The 25,729-nt window shown below is 40.6% G+C and overlaps 1 protein-coding gene across 2 annotated transcripts in view; it reads left to right on the forward strand.

Annotated features, from left to right (window-relative positions):
• Positions 1-25,729, forward strand: part of celsr2 (cadherin, EGF LAG seven-pass G-type receptor 2) — a 68,225-nt gene that overhangs the window by 10,291 nt on the left and 32,205 nt on the right. For both annotated transcript variants that reach the window (XM_084346243.1, XM_084346244.1), the window contains exon 3: positions 16,656-17,363. In XM_084346243.1, coding sequence (XP_084202369.1) covers positions 16,656-17,363 — 708 coding nt within the window. The remainder of the gene's footprint in view (positions 1-16,655; positions 17,364-25,729) is intronic.

Genomic DNA, 25,729 nt, shown 5'->3' on the forward strand with positions numbered 1-25,729 from the left:
CAGAGCGAGAGGCTGGTTGTCGTCTGTGGGATTAGATTTGCTGCATCCTGGGATCTGTCAGACCAGTGTTGACATACTCCGGGGCTGATCTACTGTTCCCAGGCAAGCGTGAGCCTGCATAAATAGGTGTTTGCATTTGATGGCAAAGATTTTCCCCCTGCTTTTTTTCATTCTTAAAACCCTCTTTAATTTCCATGTGGAAAGTGTAGCTAATCCTTCATTATCCTTCAATCTTCAACACCTTATTATGCCGGGTAGTTTGAATATGAGGCCAATTTGTTGTTTCTGTTGTAGTTTTGTCACTATTATTTTCATGTGTCAATTTCTATACATTTCTTGCACTAAGAAGCGCCTCTGTAGGAGTTACACGCTTAAATATGAAGCTCCTGTGTGGCAGATATACAATGTATACATTATCACAACTATGCCATTAGGACACTTTGTCCTTGTTTTAATCAAATTCTGAGTCCAAGCCAATATCAACCCCCATGCTCACTTAGCAAAAGCCAATGCAGAGATTTAACAGACAAACACGCCTCCACGACTAATGATGGCAGTTCGATTCAGCTCACATCACACTGCAGGTTGTACAGATGCTCAAATTACATGGTGGACGGACAGCAGATATATTTTCTCTCTCTGCTCACCGTCGGGAGAAGAGACCCTTTAAGTGTGAGTGTGAAGTGGCCGTGGATGCTCCAAGGTTAAGGCACTTCACTGTCAAACTCGTGTGAGCCTGCTCGCTGGCATTCGGCCACATTCAGCAAACAATCTATAGGCTTGTGTTTCAAGTTGTTTGGTTTCTCAAAGGTTATTTGGTCCTTTTATAGTTAGTTTTAAAGGACACCTATTATGCTTTTTCATTTTTTTCCTTCCTTCAGTGTTTTTATATGTTGTTGTGCATGTAAAATGTCTTGAAAGTTAAAAAGGTCAAAGTCCGCACCAACAGAAGCTTCTCTCTCCAACAGAAAACACAGCTCCTGAAACACCTCGTCAGTAGTCCCTCCTTTAATTCAGTGACTTTGTGACATCTCACAACGTCGCCAACATTTGCATAACTTCTGCCTAGCAGCTAGTTTGGCATGTAAGAATATATTTAGCACAGTTGCTCTGTTGTTAGCAATGCTTGCTCAGGCGTGTGTGAGCTGACCAATCAGAGCAGACTGGGTTATTCAGGTAGGGGGACCTTTAAAGAGACGAGCTAAAACAGAATGTTTCAGACGGAGATACAGTTTGAGAAAATGTTTTTGTGCACTAATGCATGTAAACCTGTTCTAGTAGTGATCCAAAATAAAATTATGAACCTGAAAATGAGCATAATATGTCTCCTGTAGACATTTAGATTCTTAGTTTTCCTTGTGGGATAATTTCTTCAAATCATCCCATGTCGTTGGATATATTTTTATGTTGTCTTAGAGCCCTTCTACCCCTGCCTTTCACCATTCTTGCATAAGATTATGCTACATGACTGGAATATTAATGTAGAAAACTCTCTTTAGGTCTGGCTCAGACAAGTTTGACAGCGAAGTGGCATTACTGTATAAGTAAGAGCCAAGACATTCACAGCCGGCGTAATTTCATTATAATCTATTAAACCTTTAAGCTGTCTGTGGAGGGACTTTCTCAGGGGGTTGTCTCCTGTAACACTAGCCCATCAAGCTGTACAAATCTGGTATATTTCTGTGTGTGTATGTGGGTGCGTGTGGCCTCCAACAGCTGGACCACTCTGATTGCTTTTCTCTTCGCCACTTCATGTAATTATTTCACCCAAGCGGAGTGTACCTTGTATTTCTGTGCTCTTCATGCTTGATGCATTATTGTTTTCCTTACGGTTGATTCATAGGACTCAAAGTCACAGCTTGCAAACGCTCGGCCCGTGTTTTGTGCGACTGGAGTCATCCGTAATGCGCTCCTTTCATTCTCCGTGCTTCCCTGGTCGGCGTTAGTCACACTTGCAGGCTTGCTTGGAATGTTTGTAGCACTGTTTCTCTTCTTTTTCTCCCTTTAACATCACCTATCACCTTGATCCTGTTTCTCTTTCCCTCTTTTTGTTTGCCTGTCACCGTTCCCCATTTTTCTCCTATCTAGCCGGGTCTATAGCTCTCACCCCTGCAACCTCCACTGTTCCCTCCCATCATTTCAAGCTCCTCCACCCTCCCTCTTAACCCCCCCTCCTCCTCTCTCTCTTCTGTCTCTCCCTCCTTTGACTGTTGTCCCCCCCTCTCTCCCCTGTGAAAGGAAGAATGCCTAAGAGAAATGCTTTGTTAAGCACCCAGTTGTCATGGTGAACCCAGCAATGCCTGAGAAATTCCTTGTGGGTGGGGACGAGGGGTAAGGTCCCTTTTGTGGAGTGAAGATGGGGGGGAGGGGAGGCACATAAAGTTCTAAAGAGCAACTGTCCCCCTCTCCCTCTTTCCAGTGAAGCATGTAAGGCTTTCTTTGGACCTGTAATGCTCCGGGACACACTGACCTGTCCTGCTTTCACTCTGTAAGCATTTTTTACAGGACATGCAGCAAGTCAGCCGACACCTGACTTCAGACATAAACTTTCCATCTGCTGTGTTTTTGAAGGATAAAGTTTAGTCTTGCGTGTGACAGACTTCAGAGGCCCCCGCGAGTGCAAAGCTCGCGGTGATATGATAGTGTTGTCTCTAAGCTCTTTGAATTGTGACACAGATGCGCTCAAAAGGGTATCCGATTTCTTGCTGCCTGCTTGTTTCTCAGCAGCAGAACATCCTGCTGTGGGCTCTTCTCCGCTACGCTTGGTTGCATTCAAGGTCCGGAGGAGCTGAGGTGGGGTGAGGGTGCGGATGAGGAGAGGGGATGACATCATCTAGATGTGTCAGGAGGGGAAATCGCGTTTGGGATTAGGGCTAGTGCATCGCTGGGGTGAGGACCTTGTGGTGCTTGCATATATCTCAGCGTTGTCCTGCATTGTCCTCGCTATCCCAGCAGACAATAGGAGTTTGCTCTGTCTGGGGCTTCCCCCCCTCCATCTGTCTTTGTGTCCACTTGTTTGCCCCGGTGCTGCTGTCTTCACGACAGTTTCACCGGGCCTATTGTTCATCCATGAATTATCCTATTTACTGTACAGTCTGATGTAGGAAAAAGAATGTCCCTTCTGACTGAGCATGTACAGTATAATAAAGCTCCAGTACAGTGATTCAGATCCAGAGCTAATTGTTTAAGGGGCTAGTTTCAGTTAGCTGAAACACTACAGAGATTGAAAACAAGTTACACAAGTGATAAAAGAAAACTAAATGGCTAGCTTAAAGTAGTATAAAAATGTTAGATAGATAGCTAAAATTATTAGATAAATAGTTGAATTATATAAAAGTATTCAATCAAGTCAAATATAAATGGTTGATATAGTTAAAACTAATGAATAAATGGTTGGCATTGTTAGAAGCAGTGGATAAATATCTATGAATGTTTAAAGTGTTCTTCTTCTGCCCCTCCATATTCAGTACGAATATAAACATAAACAGACTTTGCTTCACTTTGACAGTTAAATTAAAATAAAGCAAGTATTTTTCACAATATCCACTTTTATGTACCTCAAATCATTTTAATTGAACACATTTTGAACATGATGGGTGGTGCTGATGAAGAGGTTCCTGAGTTCATGTTTGGTAACTCCTGTTCTGGTACACGAGACAAAGTATTTTTCTTCTGTGTAGGAAAAACAATTTCAGACCTCCGTACAGAGAGTACATGTTTTTCACACAGTTAACGTGACAGATTGTGTTTGTTTAACAGGCCGTTACCTTTATGCTACATTGCGCTCATTTAGCATTGAACCTAACCAGAGAATTCACAGTGACCTGGTTTCATACGCTTCAACTGTGCCGTGCAAACTGCCAATGTTAGGCTGTTAAGACACGAGGGTAAGAGGTGTGACTGGTAGAGGTGGTGAACCGTACCTTGCAGGAGTTTTAGATGTTACATCACCGTCTAATTTATATTAACACTGACAGGAGGGCATCAGGCTGACAAAACAGATGGTTTCCTCGTGATATACTGCAGTGGTATGATTGTGCTTTCACAGTTTGGTGGCACTGATTGAGTGAGAGTGACTATTTATACCGTTTACTGAGGAGGTGCAGGTGGATTCTTTTTAAGTTTTTTTTTTTATATTTGCTGATCTGAGCAGACTGTCTTCCAGTTTGTCTTTCCAAAAATAATTTACTTCAGACATTAAACTGTCAGGATAAGTTAATATAATAGCTTGTTTATTTTTTTCGCGCTGGTATCAAACCTGGTATATAACTTTGAGCTGCTGCCTGCTCTGTTTGAAAGCTTCCTAATAAAGGCAAAGTCATGATTGTGCTGCTGGATGCTAAGTATCCAATATCTTTCAAATCACTATTGGTACGTTTGAATAACAGCCTCTGGTCATGTCACGTCCCTGCATGCTAATGTCTCTTTACTACAGCGCTGACAGCCGTTTTCCTTTGATATGCAAATGCTCTGATTGGAAGAGTTCAGATCCTTTTCTGTGGCTCTAAAGCCGCTTCACCATAGAGGAAGAATCTGTGGAATGTCCTCTTCTCGTGGTTTTCAGATAGAGCAGAAAAGTGTCATCAGGGGATGCTGTGGCAGGGTCCGCAAATGAGTACGAATGGCCTCTTTCCAACATAGTCAGCTTTCCTCCTGAATGGAGAAATCAGTAGAGGGATTGTGGGTTTGCACTCAATCCTCTGGATTGAAATCCTTGGGCTGACATTGAGCTGCACAAGCAGTTTTCATTATTGACTTCACAGGCACTGCAGGAATTAGGTGTTTTTGTGTTGTGTTTATCATTACAGCTGATCTTTCTTTTTTCTAACTGCTTAAGCTTAATTTATCTGCAGAGAACATAAAACAGCAAATTACAGTTCATCTGGGTTTTCTAATCATTTCAAAAACAAGGTCAGGGATGTATGAATATTTATTTAACCCGTATATTTTTCTGTTCTAAAGCAAAATAACACAAACAGACATTCATGCACATACTTGCACACAGTGGAATTGATAATTGCATATTATGATGTTCGTTGTAATTTGTGTTGCCTGATGTAACGGCCTCGACATTGCTCAGATAACAGCAAATCTGCTGCGTAGGAGTCTGAGCATGCTGTCCGTTCCCTCCTCTGAGAGTGTGATTTGCAAGTAGGTTTTCTGTTGTGCATGATCTGTTGGCGTTCAGATGTGTTTGATTTTGTGGTTCAGCCTTCTCCCAACAATGGAACCGTTAATACAGTTTTCAGCCTGGTGGAGGTGAGGAGCTTTTTATCCCAGACCTACCACAAATCCACTTCGGTCTGCTGTCAATGTGAGCTGAAAATTTCCCAAGCGACGGTTGTTCAAGAGTGTTTTGTGTGATTAGAGGAGCTTTAACGTTCTCAGCCCTGATGGCACGTTTTACCCTCCAGGCTACCAATTTCTTGACTTCTAAAGCTCGGCAATTTAGTACTCACCAATCATAATAGTGTTTAAATTAGATTGGATAATGGCAGAGTAGTGTATTTTGTGTTATTTTAGACAAAATGAAATAAAAAATAACAATTTCAAGTTGAAATGTATTGTCCCAGTTAATTGTTAAAGATGTGTGTGTTTTTTGATTGATTGTTATTTTTTATTTCTAACGTGAAAACAAAAGAATAAAAACAGTAAAATTGAATCTTATAAAAAAAATGTCAAGAATAACAAAATGAAAACAGAAACTGAGTGACTGGATTAAATATCTAGAAATGAACTGATTTAAGTGAAAAACTATTAAAAACATGATTTTTTTCTACCAGGATTACAAGCTTCTAGACATGGCTTTGTAACAATCTGATTAGAAAATGAATAAAACGAGAAATTATGTGATTCTTTTTTCAAATCTTTTGAGAATTTTACCCAAATGCGTTTATATTGAGTCAAAAATGAGCAGGTGGGTTAGAATTTGGACTCTTCCTGGCTGTGGCCATGGACCAGCCCGCTGTGGTCTTTGTTGAAAAGCTCCTCTTGATTCCTGTTGGCTCGATGGTGATGTGAGTTGCTGTAGGTGCACGGAGGCCCTGGCAGGCGTCGCATAGCAATGCATAGCCCCCACCCCCCAACCAGTCATCAGGCCCCATTCAAGCAGCAGTTGAGTGTGTTTCACCTTTCAGCCCCGGTTAATTCAAGCAGGCCGCATTTTACTGCATCCCTTTTGATCACCGGATCTTGAGATTCCAGCTTTTAAATTAAATCGACACTGAACAGAGGGCACTTGGTTTTAATGAAGGAGACATCTGATAAGCTTGATCTAACAGATATAAGACTTTTCTAAACACTGCCAGAGCACTGAGCCACAGAGCTCCAGCATCATGATAAACTCCTGCTCATTCGGTCTTTAACCCTCATCAGCACGCATTAGTGTCTGTCCAGGACTGTTTTTTTTCTCTCTTCTTAATGGGGGTGTTAATTGAACCTCAGCGTGCTGACTGGTATGAAGGTGAGGATTAAGCATGTTGTCCTGCTGGGTGCTTTCTGTTCCTGTATGTCCACTTAAGGTCCATTGCCATGAATTAATAAAAAATAAAAATAAATAAAACACTTGGCACGTTAGTCAATTATAATCGTATTTTGACAATTTCACAAAAGATTAAATAAACTACACTTTATTTACTTTAGGGCCATGTCTACCATTTTCCCTTTCTGAATGGCAGAACGTACGAGCTAGTTAGCCACCCACAGTAGCTTTTGCGGTGTGTTCAAGAGCAGCTTTTTGGCCGAGGCATGAGGCAGCGCAACAGTTGCCCTAGTTAGTTTAGGGTGTCTGGGCCTCTCAGTTACAGTGTGTGTCCGAACAGTTGTGGCTCCAGTTGTCTTCTGTAGTTTTAAACAAGTGTTTCGGCTTCGTCTGATTTCACTCTTGGCTAGATTTACAGTCCAGTGGGCCCCATGTTGACGGGACCCAGCACCTGTAAGGTTAAGTCTCACACCAGCCATAAACGTGTCAAGGTGACGACACAACTCATCTGTGTGAGTGTGGAGGGAAAGCGCTCCGGAAGGAACAAGTGAAATGTAATGAATTAGTCAGGGTCACACACGCATACACACATACAGCAGCAGAGTCTCAGTAATTAATGTGTGTGATTCAAGGCTGTTCCAAGGGCAGAGTATTTAATTCTAATTCAATTAAACTGTGTCCTGTTGTGGCCCCACAGGGACTGTACTCAGGTCAGTGCTCTGTGGTTTGTTTGGTCGCTGTGTGGTATGGATGTGTCGCCTCTCTGTGACCCTGTGTGGTTTTGTGTTTGTCAGCAACATGCAAACGTGACACTTTTGACAAGAGCTTCACACTGTGTTATCTTGTCAACAGTCTTTTAAAAATGTTTTAATTTACCATTAATACCTACTGTCGAGGCCTGGCAGACACAGCTGCTCTTTCAATTTCAGAGCCGAGTCCTGCATCTATTAAACTACTTTAAGAAGGAGATTTTGGTTTGAAGTGAGAGATGAAAGTAAAAATAGTCTTTACTCCCACTCTAAAACACAGGAATAAAGGCTATTTATCAAATTTCTTACGTCATAAATTGCTCTTACATTTCCAGAGCTGTTTATTAAACAGAGCTTTCAGAGGTTTCCTTAGTCGGCAGTACAGAAACTGAGATGGACATCTTCTGAGACATGTTCTGGAGTGCTCTGGAGTACAAAATACAATTTCTATATCTAGATGAATAAAACATGAAGTGAAGCTATATGTATACTCTATTCAAGATAAGGTCGTTTTAGCTTACCATTTGCATAGGATGTCAGCATTTGATAGGATGTTACCCCGTGTTCCCCCAGTTTACAAACAATAAAAATAAAGCTGCATTTTCTGCATTCTCTTCACTACATCATTACCAAGCAGCAGAATTTCTTCCATGCTCCAACTTAGTTTTATTTTTTATTTTGAAAGTATGCCGAATGAGCTATAGGCAGTTCCTGTTTGCAATCTACTCATGAATGTACAGACAACTACCACTGGATTACTTTGATACGTAAGAAAACGTAAAAACTTGATTCTTCTTTAAGGAGTTCAGGACCCTCTTTTTTGGGCCAATTTGTGGACATTTATTTTCAATGAAAGAGTATAGAAGTATAAATGTAACTTAAAAATATGTTAATCCTATCTGTGTGTTCAGATTTTAATTTTGACTCTAAGTAGTTGATACAAATTGCAGTAATCAGTCGTTAAGGGTTTTAAAGTACCTTAATTGATTGATCACTTCAAAGCTGCTCTTAAAGGTTACGCTTGCTTGTCGCTGTAAGTAGGAGTTTGTCAGCTGATAAATGTGTCTAATTCTTCACTTTCAGCATATAATTTCTTTTTATGTCTCATTAGAGCATTTTTCAGTGCAACTTTTAGAAGTTTTAGAAGTTTGATAAATATGAGCCAAGATCTAACTGTTCAGTCCTCAAACAAACAACCAAACAGAAAGTAACACTCTGCATGCTCATTTCCAAATCATAAACTCATTAAAAGCTTGTAAGTTTGCGGAGCGGCTCGTTGGTTCGAGCTGTAAAAGCGGTGAAATGCAAAGACATGCAGAGCCCTTATCCCTCCAAAATGATTTTTAATTTATGATCTCCCTATTGATCTTGGAAATGGGACCCTGGCTTTGCGCTCTTTGATGTAGTGAGTACTCGGTGCGTGCTGCACATACAGTAGTGTACTGATGCTGAACAACTAAGACAGGCTCTGCTCAACCTCATTACCTTCTTACCCGGAGGTTCCCCTCATCATGACACACTTCTGCAGAGAAACACACAATCGCCTGTGAGAGAGAATCGGCCGCTCCGGATCACAGAATTAACGTGCTTTCGTTTGGTTGTGGTGTTTTTAACGTGGTACCATGAGACATGTGATGAATGGCTGCTAGAGAGAGCTGCTCAAGTGCGATTATTTATCGGCTCTGCACTGTCTCGATGATAAATGGTATTTTTATAGTGTCTCTAATGTGTTTCCCCTCCCCACAAAAAGGAAGCGGTGTTTTCATTGGCTCAGTGTTTAACCTGCACTTTAGGAGGTGGAGCAGCCACGTTTGAGGTCTCTGGCCTCTCTGAGAAAGACACTTAATCAATAACAGCTAGTGTATTGATATAATGTGAATATCTTTTCTGTCTTTTAACCTGCTGGACGAGGTGATCTTGGGGAAGTAGTTTAGTTGACAATAAGGGCCTTTTTGCACTAACTTTGCTACTTGTTCGTCACCTAAAGATTGTATCTGATTGGTCCACAAACCTGCAGGGAAAAGCTATCTTAAGTTCACGGTCTGCACAGTTTTCACAGCTTCTCTTTTAACATCGACCGTTTTTAAACAGATTGCATTTTTCACAAGTTGTTTCTCACAAGTGTAAGATGAGCTAATATTTCACAGACCTCAACATGATAGTGACATTAGATTTTACTCTCACAGGATTGTCTGCAGCTGTTCACGTTGAGTAGTGTTAAAGAACAAGTCTGCAGCCATGAAGCTGTGAAGCTGTACTCAGGCGCATGATCTTCCATGAAGACGACTTACTCTGCCTCTGATTGGCTAGTGTTCATTGCCTTCATTGGTTTGGTTTGTTAGGGTAAGGGGGGTAATTAACCAAATCAGAGGCAGAGTAGAGTTGGAAAAAAATAACGCTAGTTAGGAACAACAGTGCTTTAAAGCTAAATGCTCACAATGACAGTGCTGAAATGCTGATGTTTATCAGGTATAATGTTTACTTTGTTTACCATCATTGTTTATAATGTCAGCATACAAACATGCTAACTTTTTGAAATTAGTAAGGGCTAAATAAAACCATGGTGTTTCTCTGTGCCTCCGTAGGCTCAGATACTCAATGTCTTTGTTCAATTTCAAAGTCTGAATTTCCACATATGTAACTGGAATGGCACACTGTACAGTAGAGTGCATACCTCCACCAAGGCCCTTTTTATTCAATCAAGCAAAATCCAATACCAAACTCACTAGCCCTGTATGGCTCTGAATCTTAAACCACCCGTTATAGCTTAACCATAATTTAAGCTCCCCCTATCTTGCAATGTCAGCGAAAGTGAGAAGAAAATCCTGGATCCGTTTCTTTATCTGGATTTGCACCAAAAGTTAATGGGGTCTATTCTGGGCTGAGACCCATCCTCCATCCAAGTGTCGTGGAATCTGTTCAGTAGTTTTTGTCTAATCCTGCTGACTGACCAACCAAGAAACGGACATGGATGGAAATATTACCTCCTTGGTGGAGATAATAATGGACCAACAAGGTTCTCTTCTATTACAAAGGCTCGTCTAAATGTGGTGCAGCCGCCTTCTTTTGCCTAAATATTTAGGACACACGGGATGTATCGTTATCCCACCATGTGCACTCAATGGTGCATTTCGGTGATCTTTGTCATCGTGTAAAGTCAGGTTACATCATGTAAAATCAAATTGAACAGGCACTATTACTGTACTGTAGGTTGCCTACTGTACATTTAAGATTAGCATTAGCTTGTTTACGTGACAACTGATAAACTGGGTGTCATAGCAGTTAGATTTCCTGCTGCTTTTCCAACCACTTTCAGTCATTTGAATACAGATTTCTGGTATAGGTTGATGAGGACCACTTTAATGATCCTTTGTAGACTGTATCTGGAGGCGGTTCAGGTTCAGCCCACTAACCTTCAGTCCTCTGAAGGTCATACCTTCATACAGTGTTTCCTTTGGTTGCTTATGTGTCCACATAGTCCAGTTTTTCATATCAGAGTTGCTTTACGTTCTCTCTGCTGTCTGTCCTTAATTCTGTCTTATACACAGACAAAAACTTACTCTTTAAAAAGAGAGATAGGAGCATAAATAACTGATAAACTCAGCAGCTGAAGCTCTGAGGGAGAGGGTCGGGGTTACTGTCATGGGTGATGTCTCTGTTCTTAGTAATTTGGTCACACAGTCCTTCTGATCTTTATCCACCATGACTTTGTTGACATTTTCTGGGATTCAACTGAGAGGCAACTTTGTGGTCTAATTAGGCCAGTCTCACCGATTTGTTCTTTCTGTCTTTGTCTCTGTCTCTCTCTCAGCGGTCTATAATCACCAAAACTAAGATCCCGAGTGGTCCATATATCCTTGCTCGATCATAGCAAACACTCCATCCTAACGTCCCCCTGTGTTTATACAGCACTGTGTCAGTGGAGTATTTGTCGTCCATAATTTTTCTGACAGTTCAAACTGGGCATCATTAATATTTCAGAGATAAAAAGCCGTACACCTCCCCTCTACAAACCTTCTGGCTGATAATTTATGTTCTCCGTGCGGAGGCCTCGACCTGCAGTCAAACGTGGCCTTTGTGTCTCTGAGAGACGCTTCTCTGTTAATCGTAATGAGTCAACTTGCATACATGGCTCAGTTAGCTTTCAGCAATGTCCTGTAGGATTTCTCTGCTCTGTTTATCTGTTTTTATATCTGGAAAATGAGCAAATAACCTTCAGAATATTTTGCTTACATGCTGATGTTTTGAGTGTAACAAAGAGTGCCTTTAGGGTTGAAAAGTCGACCCCACAGCCTTTAATACGTTAAAACATCTTTGTTTTTGTGTATTTGGTGAGGCATTGACCAATATTTAAATTTAAAAATGCGATACTCCAGAGTCAGTGAGTTATGATGTTTTTAATACAGACTTTTTAAAATGTTGATGTCATGAAGCTCTTGTCCTCCCTTCAGTGATTCTCTGATAACTAAACCTCCACTCCTTCAATGTACACTCTCTGCTCTGCTTGTATTGACGTATGGATCTCCTACACCCACTCACATGCACACACACTCGCACACAAATACACAAACACACAATGCCGTACACAGCCTTGGCAGTCCTGCAGCCACAGTGTGTGTTTAATCTTTTCCCTGGCGCCACTTCCTAGCTGAGAGCATTCCTGGCACCCAGAGGCCCAGAGGGGGTCGAACTCTGCGCTGAAAGCAGTGTCACACTTCAGAGCTGGCACCTCGTCTCGTTACCATCCCTCTTTTCCTCCTTTCTGGCCCCAAAAAATGCCCCGCTTACCCTTCGTTCCTGAGCGAAGGATCCTTCCGTGGAGAATGACCTCTTTGAAGGATGGTCTGGTTCTTTTCAGGGGAGATTCTCCTCGCGCTAAGTTTCCCAGCGCTGCGTCTACGTCTGGATCTCTGCCCGAGCTCCCATCCAAGAATGTGAATTGGCAGAGGAAATAATTAAGGCGATGTCTGTCCTTATATGTGGCCTAACCTTTAAGAGCTTCTGTTCACTGAGAGCTGTGTTTCTCTGGCTACTGTTGCAGCACAGTATCAGTTATAATATGACTTGAATGGATGAAGAGAAAACTGTTACTCTGTGTTTGGCTGCGGTAGAAAGTAGATTGTTTGGTCGCTGGGTTTCTGTTAGAATGGAGCTCAAGAACATTCAGTAAAATGTTGCCCTCACAATAGTGAAAGTGTAATAGCTCCTCTGCTTTACTGTACAGTACCAAATATTATGTCTGTTTCTCATGAGGCAGTTGAAGGACTCCTCTGACCTGGAATCATAATGAATACAACTGTCAGATTTTGACTGATGAATTGTAAGAGCTCACGAGCACTCACCTTCATATCAAAAAGCTCTTATTTGTCACATTAATGTGTGTGTGTGTGTGTGTGTGTGTGTGTGTGTGTGTGTGTGTGTATATTTTGAGCTGTAGTATTTGAGTGACAGTTGAGGAATCAGGATTTTTTAAAGACCTTTGCTATAAACATCTTGAGGAGATGAAGACCACTGTTGAAACCTGTGTGGTAATAGTTTTGTTCCAAAAACTGGAGCAAAACTGATTAGCCATTTGCCAGAAAAGAAAATTTCAATAACTGATCAATCTTTTAAGCCTCTTTACAAGCAAAACTGCCTAGAGCTACACAATACATACACGTCTTTGACACAATGTCAAAACTGTTATTTCTTCATATTCTGCTATATTTGTTGTTATTGTTTATATATTGTACCTTTTAAGTGCCAGACATTAGAGTGTCAGACTGTTGGACAAAACACGTTTTTTGAAGACAACACCTCGGGCTGTGTTTAATTATGATGGGCATATTTCACAATTTTAATCTACATTGGTGATTATCTTTTTACCCCAAGAACCTTTAAAACAAAGTCTGTCTACAGTACTTGTCAGCCCTGGTCACACATTATGTCAATGAAATGTGAGCAGTTACACAAAAGAGTGATTTTCCTTCATCAGATTGTTTTAATTGGATAATTTTTAGAGAACTTGGTGAGCTTACACCATCCAGCATTTCATTAGAGAAAGTAAAGTCAGAAAAATATTATTTTGTGAAGCAGTTTTTTCTCCTTCTTCCTCATCCTGTTGATTATCTCGCAACCATTTGGTAGTTTCTTGACCGCCAGCTATCTTAAAGGATCAATCAGTGGATTATGAGAATAATCAGCAGATTAGCTGATAATAAAAACGATCATCAGGAGCATCTCTGTATGTAAATTTGCCCTCTCTCTTGGAAAAGTGTAGATCCCAAACTATGAGCTGTTCTGCCTTTGTCACGGCTCCCTGTTACGTGTGTTTCCAAGTGTTTGCTTGTGTACACAGGTGTGTGTGTGAGTGTGAGTGTGTTTACAGTAAAGTGTGAATCGGAGGAGCGATCCTGCTTGTCTGCGTCCTTTGATTTTTCCCCACTTCCTCTGCTAAGGCCCTGTATTATTACTGTGCTGGAAGCGCTTGACTGAAAGCAGAAGGATTAAAGCCGTGTCAAACATGCTTCTCTGTCTCACTTCCTCTATGACCCTCCCTCCTCCTCCTCCCTTTCCTCTCCCCTCCCTTGGCACTATGTGTTTAAACTCGCCCACTGCCAAAACAGGGATCTGGTAACTTTGGGCAGCGCTGTTTGTTTGTGTGAGTTCTGCTGCAGGTTCTGCTCTCTGGCCGGCGTCCAGACATCCCAAACAAAGCGTCCCATTGATTATTTTGGAGGGAGAGGCAGAGGCTTGTTTTCATGACACATTTGATTTGATTAAGCCTGTTTTGTTGCTCTTGAGGGTACAGAAACCTGAAGTTTCCAGCGGTGAGAAGGACAAAATGATAGTGGCCTCTCTCCGTGACCTCAGAGAGACTTTTTAGAGACAAAATGGCATAATCTTCCACTTACAAGTGAAAAGCTTAATTCATAAGCAATTAAACGCACCATCGCTCAGTTCAATACAATCGGGGATTTACTGCCTCAGGCTTACTTGGTCTGGTGTGACCAGTAGCTTAATGCAGCTAATGTTAGCAAACTTTAGTTAGATATATATGTTTAATTAAACATTTAAAAACACAACATTTACTAAATGAAAATCATTCCTCCCTCCAGTCATTAAAAGCTCCACCTGCAGACGATCATATAATCATATTATTAATCATGATATTATCTTAAACTTGATTTACAAAAAAATGGATATGATTTCAGGTAATGGGAAGAGCAAGTTTAGACGGATGACGTTTGTCGTACGACTATGAGACGACTTTAACGTCTTGTCACTGGGCAGAAACTCAATGATCCCGGTTCAGTTTTATGCTTGTTGCACTTATTTGATCTGCTGGATGAAGAGCAGCCTTGAAGCTGTAAATGACTCAGATCCATCCTTTTTGTGCTTGTTAGCAACATACAGGAGTTCCCGTTGTGTTCTTTGTTGTTTATTGGATGGTTTAGTATCGAGACTGTTTTCATTATAATTTTACTCCTCAGTGAACAGAGCCCTGAGTTCTCCAGACAGTGACTTTCTGCTGAAAAGCAGAAGAAAAACAAGCAAGAAAATAAATTTAATGGAGACATAAGTCATTGTAAACGGAGTACATTGGCTAAAGTAGGTTTGTCGTGCAAAGCAACATAATGAAACAGAATCATTTATGTTTAATTCACCAACAGCAACATCTACATTACAATACTACTTAACACGGACATTAATGTATTGTACAGTCAAGCCTACTGTATAATAGCAGACAAAGCACTACATGTCTACAGTCAAAGCCGAAGAATTGAATGTATAGAAGATAAAACATGAACAGGATCTGCTATCAAAACAAGATAAAAGAGATCTGCTGAGCTGAGAAAATGCTGTAACCGGTGAATTTGAGACTTTAGGCTCTCAGTATGGCATGTATAATGCAGTAGCATCTCTGCTTCCGGACAAAGGAAACAAAGCGTTAGTTGTGAATACAGGCGTGAAATTGCTGATTAGAAACTTGGAATGTATTGAAAGAAAACATACACTTGTTCTCTCTTTAGTCTTGGCATACGTCTGTTATCTGTCCTGGCACTTGAGGGGAAAAAAACACTCGTCTGAGCCAAGAATATGAGTAAAAAACAAGCGTTGGTGTCCATCAAAGTGTGAATTTATATACAATTTGTGCTTGTGAGTCCTTCATTGTCATCTGGTTTTGATTTTACATAACAACTATGTTGTTACTCAGTCTGTAAATACTTGAACCCAGTGACATTGGAGCAGCTGTTGTATACTGTAATTCCTCCACCATGCTTGTACCTGCATCCATCCTGCATTCCTGTTGTATTAGCTGCTCCGTGTGTTATTACTTCATCTGCTGGCAACTTTGGTTTTCAACACAAGATCAAATAAAAAGGATGAAAACATCTTGTCGTTTAAAGGATAGGTTTGTTTGTTATTGTCAACAAAACCCATGAAAAGACCAAAACCAAGAGTGCACTCAGTCCACAAACAAGTATTGTATGTGTCCAGAGCCTGATATATCTTGTTTCTCTGTGCCACAGAGGGTCATTGTTGTCTAAAAACTATTGAAAACACATTAATGAGCCGCACCATTATACTGGATGGCGTTTCCTTCATTAATGTGAACATGGGCACTGTTTATCCAACAAACACCACCATACCGCTGTAAATACTCACTAGGCTAGAGTAACAAATGTTTATTAATCTGCGTTTAAAAATAGTCCCCAAAAGATACAGTATTTACTCATGTCTGGGTAACATTTTCTGAAAGCTACAGTTAGCGGTAGTTATCAGCCCTCTGCTGATATGCTATGAGTTCAAAAGGTGCCCAATTCTTACGTATTGCACCTTTAACTATCTAGTTCACTTACTAACTATTTCAGGAATTTTTAATCGTATAACACAGACTTCATCAGCAGATTGAGTTTGATTTAAGTTTTTTTTAAGCAAGTGCTGTGGATGAAATCATGCCTGCTGCTGCGCTCTGACGTTAACAGATTTGTCAGCGGTTGAACACCATGTGATGTGGTTGCGAGTCAGTTTAGTCAGTGGTTTCGCTCCTGGTCAGAATGTGTTTAAGAATCATTCTTCAGCTTAGCTCTGCTCTCCCTGAGGGGAAATTTGTCATGCAGCCGCTGAAATATGGAACAAACATGTACACTTGAACATAGGATACATAAAACATAATAAAATGCATAAAAGGTGATCAAAATATGTAAAAACAATGCTTGAACTCACCATGCAAGCAAACATTAAACAATATACATCAGGTGACAACACAGCATAAAACCTGGAGTACATTTAGCCATCTTCATCCAACTCGATCATCAATGATTCTCACTGATTTTATAGAAAAGACTAAGTCACGTGCTAAAAACACAACCTCCAACAAATCAAAAGTTCCATTAGTCTGAAGTTAATCACTCTTTTCCTTTTCCTCCTGTGTTTTTCAGATGGTGTCCACTCAGTCTCGGCCCAGTGCCTTCTCCAAGTCACCATCATCACTGATGAAATGCTGTCCAACAGCATCACACTGAGGCTGGCCAATACCTCCCAGGAGCACTTCCTCTCCCTGCTGCTTGCCCAGTTCCTGGATGGTGTGGCCCGCGTCCTTTCTGCTGCCCCCGAAGACGTGGTTATCTTTAACATCCAGGACGACACCGACGTCAGCGCTCGAATCCTCAACGTCAGCCTGTCTGTGGCCGTGCCCGTGTTGGCTGAGACGCACCAGCGGCCTGGAGGGCTCAGCCAAGAAGGGGACCGGCCTGGGAGAGGGGTTGAAAGTGGAGGTGGAGAGTTTTTTGGCTCGGAGGAACTCCAGGAGAGGCTGTACCTGAACCGCAGCCTTCTCGCTAAGATTTCCTCACAGGAAGTTCTTCCCTTCGATGACAACATCTGCCTCCGTGAGCCATGTGAGAACTACATGAAGTGTGTGTCCGTGCTGAAGTTCGACAGCCTGGCGCCGTTTGTTGCATCAGACACCATCCTGTTCAGACCCATCCACCCCATCGCCGGGCTGCGCTGCCGCTGTCCCACCGGCTTCACAGGAGACTACTGTGAGACGGAGATTGACCTCTGCTACTCGAAACCCTGCGGAGCCCACGGTGTGTGTCGCAGCAGAGAGGGAGGCTACACCTGCGAGTGCTTCGAGGACTACACAGGTGAGAGCCCTCATTTTATATAGACTTAATTACTGATGAAGCAACGCTGTTTTTTTTCTCTTGGCCTCATTAACCAATTGACCTCCTTTTGTTACTGTTGCAGCGCCTCTTAATTTTTCCATTCTCACACAGCATATGATGGAGTTAACAATCATAACAGTGATAGATTTACTACTCAGACGTACATTTTGAAAAAAGATAGATCTCTGATTTTACACATGGAGGTATTTCTAGTGGAAAAATGTCAGATTTGCTGGATGAAATAACAATCAGAGTCACATTCAGGTTAATTGCCAAGTAGTTTTTTCACAAGGAAAAATATTTTTAAAAAGAATAAACAAGTAGCCTATTACAAAAGTTGCAAGATGATTTGCTTATTACAAAAAGTTGCTTGTTAGCCTACAACTATAACTAGCAGATGCTACTAGCTGTAGCTAGCTAGCTAATCACTGCTAACCTCAAATGGCTAGAAAGCTAATCTCCAGCTGATTTGTTTTGAAATGAGAAGCACTTACAGCTGCAGCTACATGATACATGATTGTGCTAAAAGATTGGCGCTAAGGCTGACAGAGAAAGACACAAAGACACAAAGCATGTTTATGTTTTGCAGTGTGTAGCCAGTTAATGTTAATCCTTGTATTATTAGTATGAGTATGACAACGAACAATGTAAATTCAGACTGTTACAAGCTTGTTTGGATGCTTAGCTAAGCATTAGATTCATACATTATTTTTTGTATTTTTTTTAAGAGAAAAGACTTTAAGGATGATGATGACTAACCAATGAGTTAGGCATGGTAACAGGTTTGTTTGGGGTTGCTGTAGTGTCAACTTCCCCAAATCAAAACAAATAAAAAGCAGGCCAGAGCTGCTAACGTTAGCTGCTGAAGGTAGTAAGCTAGTTAGCCTCCATTCCTTCCTTACTAAACATTTACATTTAATAGGAAAATAAAAAAACAGTCTCTTAAGATAAAAAGTATCGCCCCTACTGCTGCACCATGCAGCGTAGTTAGCCTACGTCTGCTAAGCTATAATTGGACAGTCACTGTTTGGGGCAGAAGGGATTTACAAATCTGTTCCACTGAATAATTTTCCTTTCATCAAATGTGTTGCCACCAAAAGGTCAAAGGTCACAGTGCTGTCCACATGCAGCCTTCAAAATGTTAATTTCTGCTCCTTCACAAAGATCCCATGGGGGCTTTAATGTCTGCATCTGTCCCCTCCACTCCCCTCTTCAGCTCTCTATTGAACCTGGCTCTTTATAGACGCAGACTGTCCTGTACACTGATGACCGCCGCTCTGCAGACAAAGACTTAGTGATGAGTTATTGATTTGAGGATCCCTTGCAGTCAGCCACAGAGGAAGTGAACAAACAAACATGAGCCTATAAACAGTAGTTACGCGTTTTGTTGTTTGTTCTTTATTCATGTTGGAGTGGCTTTTTGTCTCTGAATGATGAAAATATTTGTTTACGCTTCATTTTGCTGCATTTTTGATCAAAATCAATATCTATTTATGCTTCTTACTGCCATTGAATAACCTGTATACCTCCATAGATATTCACACCTACACTCATAACTTCATCCTGAGCTGTAGGAGTGGACTGGTCTCAAAGCCAACATTCAAAGAACAGGATGAATGATGATATAACAACCTCTGTTACCTCGCTGATGTCTATTTAAAGATTGGGGATTTGCAGAGAAATCTTTACTTTGTGTTGAATGTTTTGCAGAAAGAAAACAAGTATGTTTTTTCCGTCAAGAGTCACATCCCTGAGTGGAATAATGGAAGGAAATTATCAATTATAGATGGCTACAGATGGAGAGTGTCCCCTGGTTGTAAAATGCCCCGTGGTTAATATACCTTAGATAAAAAAAACACATCACAAAGCAGACAGTGAGAGGACAGAAGCTTCTATTTTTCAGCGATAATGAAGAACTAATTTATTACTGTTGGCAGCAGAATTGCTAACCAGTTGCAGGATTTGTTATTCAGTCTCTGCTCCAAAAATTATTCACATCCTCAAAGGGTTAAATACGGTTTCACTCATTTTATGGTTAAGGGAAGACTTTGAAAAAGAGGGGAAAAAAGGAAGTGAATTAGTTATGATAATTTATACAGCATGAATATTAGGGTAGTTGCCCCATCTTTTAGTTGAGAGGTTAAGTGGGTCAAACCCTGACTTTTTAATGTGGTTCAGAGTTTCATCTTGTCTTTGAAGCACCATGCTCGTTGGTTTATTATACGCAGTGGTGTAAAGTAACTAAATAGATTTACGTAAGTACCTGTACTTCTGTACCATTTTGGGGAACTGGAACTTTACTATTGTATTTCAATAATATGATACTTGATACTCTTATGGTTCTTTTGACGCCACTAGATTAATCTGTCAGTTTAAGTTCTCACAATTACGTACAGTATACACACAACACTTATTTTACAGATTTTTAAGATGAGATATAAGCAACAAATAAGTTCTGATATATTAGAATAGAAAGCTTTTATTGTGATTGTACAGAATACAGCGCTACTCCTTAACAGTGCAGTACAGGAAGGACACATAAATATAGAGATATGGTATAAAAAGCTCACAGGAACAAAAACAGCCACAGTAAACAAACACCTGCCAAAGTAGATTAAGATACCCAGCATTATATAAAGTAGTTAAAATTATTTACCAGCTGCAACATTAAAGTGATGCTTATGAATTAAGAATTATAATCTGTTTAGTTTTATGTGTAATATTCAGAAATAGGGGGATTCTACAAAATGAGTACTTGTACTTTTGGTACTTTTAATATGTTTTGCTGTTAACTCTTTTGTCATTGTACTCAAGTCAAACTTGACAAGACGTTTATGGATGTTAACAGATTATTCTGAACTGTTTTGTGTTTTATTCTGAAGTGTTTATGTAATTGTCAACAGTTATAACTTCTGCTACGAAATATTTGAAAGTGCTTATAAACACTGTGATAACAGTGTGTAACCTAGCTGTAAGCATATTTTATAACGAACCGTATCAAAACTAAATGTGCTATAAATATTTAGAAATGTAGAAGCCATTCATAGTCAGGTTTATAAATGTTTTTAATTGTGTCACAACTTATAAACATGAAGTTTCCCTCCTAACCTTGGAAAGAGTAACTTTAGTCAAGTACCTTTACGTAGCGTTCAGATGCATCTTTTAGCCCTCTTGAGCAGAGAGAGTCTCAAGAGGAAGTATTTTGAGTGTTTTTTAAATAAATACTTTATAATGCTACATAATGCATATTAAAATCAAACATAAAGAGACTTACGCAAATGATTATAACTGTTATATTATGATGCCAATCATTCAATAAGGGTTTACACACAAATTATAAATGCTCCACACAAGGAGTTACAGTTGTTGACAAATACATTAATAAACACTTGAAAATGGCCTTAAATCAGCTTTAAACTTAAGTGTAGCACATTTTACACTATTTATGACTTAATATAAAGCACAAACTGTAGATGCTAATATGGGAGGTTGAAATAAAGTGATATAGACAGGGTTACATATTTATTCTGAAGTCGTTGTTTAAGGTGATACTTCAGTAACGTTATATGTATTTGCAGATGTTCAGCAGCTGTGTGCACTTGAAGTTGCTGTAGGAGCACTTCACTTTCTCCTTTTCTCGATCTGATTTTCACATGAAACGTGATGACTTTAACTTAAACTACAGATCACATTTGCTTCCAAAACAAAAGGTCTCCGGTTCACAAAAAAAATCTAAACTGTCGATGCTCACATTCTTGTTGTTTTAGTGCTCACAGTAATGGCCCCACTTCCATTATTCCTCATCAAACATTAAAAGCTTTTTTCACCTATTTATGCTGCTGTTTATAGAGCCTGAAATAGTGTCGGCATTTTTGAACGTGTGGGCTCAGTCACTCAGAGTCCAGGTTGAGTGGCACTTACATATTCTTATGCACAGCTGTGGGTGGTGGAGTTGAACCCCGGGTGCTTTTAACGTGAATCGGCAGAGACGGAGAGCGAATGCGTGAGTGGGTGAAGTGGGCGTATTTTTGACTTGCTTACACTGAAAGCAGCATAGACCCCCGTCAACTACATTAATCACCATCAGCGGGGGGTTTAGACCCAGGTGCTGTTAGACCCAGCAATGCAGGACTTGTCAAGTTATCTTGAGAGTTGATTACGGTTGTTAAGTTGGTGATTTAAGATGTTTGAATAACGCTGTTAGACTGTCTGATCAAACAGGGTCGTTCAGGCAGGTTTTATTCAATGTTTTTTTCGTTGTGATACACAACTCCCACTGTTCTGCTTCAGCGAGCATTGAGTCGCACACTGTGGTGAGGCTGGGGAGCTGTGTGTGTGTGTGTGTGTGTGTGAGAGAGAGAGAGAGAGAGCTAAATTGCTCACTCTATGTGATTCGGGTGGGTAGCTAAGTGCTGAATAGCAGCTATTATGTGTGTAAGAAAGTTGGATGGACAATCTGTGGTATGTTTATGTGTTAATGGTGCAAGGAGGGAGTGTGTGTGTGTGTGTGTGTGTGTGTGTGTGTGTGTGTGTGTGTGTGTGTGTGTGTGTGTGTGTGTGTGTGTGTGTGTGTGTGTGTGTGTGTGTGTGTGTGTGTGTGTGTGTGTGTGTGTGTGTGTGCGTGCGTGCATGTGTCCGTGTGTGTGCGTGCTTGTGTGTAACTGTTGGACCGTAGGCGTTGCCAGATGGTAGCGGGAAATAAAATGAAAAAAATATAACAGCCATCATCTTTGGCGTTCTTCAGAAGGAGCGAGTGAATGATTTGGCCCGACTGAGTCATTCTGCAGATGCTGAACAACAGGTTGTTATCCTCCTTTACATCTCACACACGTTTCTCTTCAAACACACGGCGTAAGGAGGTTTTTTTTTTCTCCCTTTCTTCGCTTTAAAGGCTCAAAAAAGAAAAACGTCTGTGTGAAAATGAGTGAATCGTGACCTCCGTCTGTCTGTGATGAGAAAGTCTGTTTGTTTTTTTTTCTGGTAATTCATTCAGTAATCGAGAATGCAGTCGGGTTGTGTTTTAATGTGCAGACAAGCTTTTGGAACAAACGCTGGGGAATGTTAACACTCCCGATTTTTCACCTCACACCAGCGTTTGAAATCAACACCTGCCAAACACTGAATGCCACGAGAATTAGTCTCTGAGAGATGGCATGGATGAAACAAAATGGTGCCAGACACATGGACTGCTTTTAAAATCAGAATATTTGCAGGCTGTTGTTGTGTTCGGATGCACCAAAGCAACGTTTTATCTCATGAGAAGGTCCATCAGGGTATCAGCAAATACTGATTCCTGAACTACTACCAGAGTTGTCTTGTTCTCAAAGTTAAAATCTTCATACTTCACTATAAGGGTGGGAGGTATGATGATTTTAAGATTGAGATCGAGCCTACAGGCATCCAAAATTAAGTGTCAGGTGTATGGTAGATATTGTGGTATTTAATGTGCTCTTACTTCTGTTTCCAAACTTCACATAACCTCATCCACTATCAGATCAGCGCTCAGTGAATCTAAAAGTTGTGAAGTTCGAGGTAGAATAGTTAGATCTAAAGTCGGCCTGTAAAGACGGACTAGTGAGTAGATGAGTCTCTGTTCAGCGTGATGACGTTTAATGTACCCAAATGTGGATCAGCTGTTTAATGTGTATCAGTCACATCTGATACCTGATCTTTGTAAGGACAAGTCAGACAATCATCTCACTGTTACAGTTTCTGTCTTTTTTGAAGTGTTATTCATTTTGAAGTACTTTTTGAGGATTTAATACCTTTATTAATAGTAGACAGTAAAGTGATGACAGCAAACAGAGAAGGGAGATGCAGGCTGCTGTGTCTCATAACTGCTGCAGTATTTGCTTTTCCCGTGTGAATGTGGAGGACGTGCAATGTGATGAGAAGATGCGATCACAGATACAGCTTGAGGTCATGTATCTATTCTGTTATTGATCACCTTTTCTCATTATTCACCCTTGTAATCCTGAGTGGTCGAGTCTCTGCAGTCATGAAGGTGGATCCTGCTCCCAGCCTCCTCGAGCTTGTTATCTTTGGTGTGTCTGGAGAGATCCACCCACTCGATGGTGTTCATCTGTTACCTAGCAGCCCAAACACACCTGGTCAGGTTTAAGCTCTCTGAGGGAACTTCCTCTGCAGGAGCAGTTTGCACACACAGGTGGTGCACAGTAAATGCTGCAAGACTACTTTAGATTGTTTACTGGTCTTAGATAAATAAGAGCTTTGAGTGTGAATATCTGCAGCAATGGCTTGAATTTCAGGAAGTTGTTCATTCAGAAAACCACATACTTATTAGGCTTATTTGTCACATTATGCTGTGTGTGTGTGTGTGTGTGTGTGTGTGTGTGTGTGTGTGTAAAGGTCCTCTTGGATCATTTAATGATGAACTGGAAGAGCTATTAAATGCTTCAAATCCATTTTACAGATAAATTATCACCTGCTTTTTGGATTGTATGTTTGAGAAAAACATGAATATTTTAGCTAATGTGTTGGTAGACGAGTTAATTACATGATGTGATTTTATTTGATGCCTGGAGAAGCTTTTAATTCAGTTTTACAAAGTGGTGGTTGCAAAGTGGTTTTGAATATGTCTCCGCGCCTTAATTTGACCACAAATGCTCATGCACAGTTCATGTATTTGTATATATGGACTGTCTGTCAGTGTACGATTAATCAACTCCAGCTGAAGCGTCTCCTCCTGTCTTAATGAAAACAGGACCTTTGTTTTTGATTTGCTGCCTTGATGATTCATGCTGGCAGCAGACACAGTGTGTGGGCACTTGGATGGACTAACAGAGGGGCGTACACAGAGCAGTGGAGACGTGTTTGAATTATTGATCAGGATATACTGTAGGTTTGTGACTGTGATCCCATCTCCGCCCCGCTGTGCTGCTCACCTGGCAACGTAAAGCTGCTGTGGTGGAGACGCCCCACAGGGATGCACTGAACACTGAAAAGGTATCGGTGACGTAGACTGGAATACATTTGTACCATAATGTACTGTTAGATAAGTATAAAGCAGATCTCGGTGTCATTGTGACACCATCTGAGCGTCTCTGTTTAATACAGCTATGTTTGCTGATGCAATGTTTGACCACCGCGACTGCTTAAAGAAACACAAGTAGTTTATTGCCAACAGCGAGTTGCTGAATTAATAACGAGGCAGACAGCACTGTAACAGAAAGGCTTTATTTTCCAGCTGACTGGCCAGCAGTGGCTGTTTATCATCAGGACGCATCAGTAAGAACATAACAGCAAATTGTCCTGGGAGGAGAGCGGCTATTATTTTCCATTTTGTAGCTTCTGAAACAGAGCGGCTTTGAGATATGCTACGAGGTTTAATACCACTTCAGAATACTTATAGTTGTCAGTGATGGCTTTAAGTTAAAAGACAATTTGTTGCTACAGATCAGTAAATCATTATAAAGAATAACTCAATTTGGGATACATACAAGTTGAAGAAACCTCCATTAAAAAAGCTTTGTTGATAAAAGGTTGAGAGTTTTCTGGCTTTACAATAAGCAGTCGATGCTGCCGTTATAAATGTCAGTTAATCTTTAACCTGGATGCTCTGCAGCTTTCTTCTGGGAGGTCAACAGTTCACAGGAGGAACTGTAAACCACAAACATGTAAACCAGCTAATGTTGCCAGGTTGTGTTGGCCCACAACCTGGCAACCCAAACATTTTCATTTAAAGGGTAACTCCACCGATCTTACACATTAAAGTGTATTTACAGGTCTTGTGGAGTACTGCTGCATATGTGGAACAAAAGAAGGGTAAACCTTTTTTATGGCTCCAGAGGAAGCTGAGTGTAATCTGATAAATTTCACGTGGTGATGTCACTCAGTGGCTAAATTGCATTGTGGGTAATTTAGGCGCCAGGTTTTGAAAATGATAAAATGAGAATGTGTGGGATTAAAAGGTAATAATTTCTGTCCATAATGAGTCCATCAATTACCCTTAAAGTGTTACAACATGTTATTACTAAACTGTAAAGCGATTATTAATCATGTCTAAACATGAAGTCACTGTTTAAAATTTGTCGTAATTTGTTGCCTTCTTGTAAACTGCAACTGAAAGTTTAATCACTCGTTTTCTAAATGAAGTTCTTTGTCTCTTCGGCTCCAAATAATCTCTGTAAATTAAAAAATGTTAACTGCCATTATCAACAACTTTAGCGTCTCATCCAGCATGTCTTGAGTTTACTTTGCCTGAATAGACCCCAACAACAGTAATAAGACAAAGAAACTTGCCTTCAGCAGACTGTGAATAGAGTGATTAACAGTCAGAGAGTAAATAAAAGGCCTGTGTGTGAGTGGTGTTGGATGAAGATGTG

The sequence above is a fragment of the Pagrus pagrus genome (assembly GCF_965226575.1).
Source record: "Pagrus pagrus genome assembly, chromosome: 3".
Lineage (NCBI taxonomy): Eukaryota > Metazoa > Chordata > Actinopteri > Spariformes > Sparidae > Pagrus > Pagrus pagrus.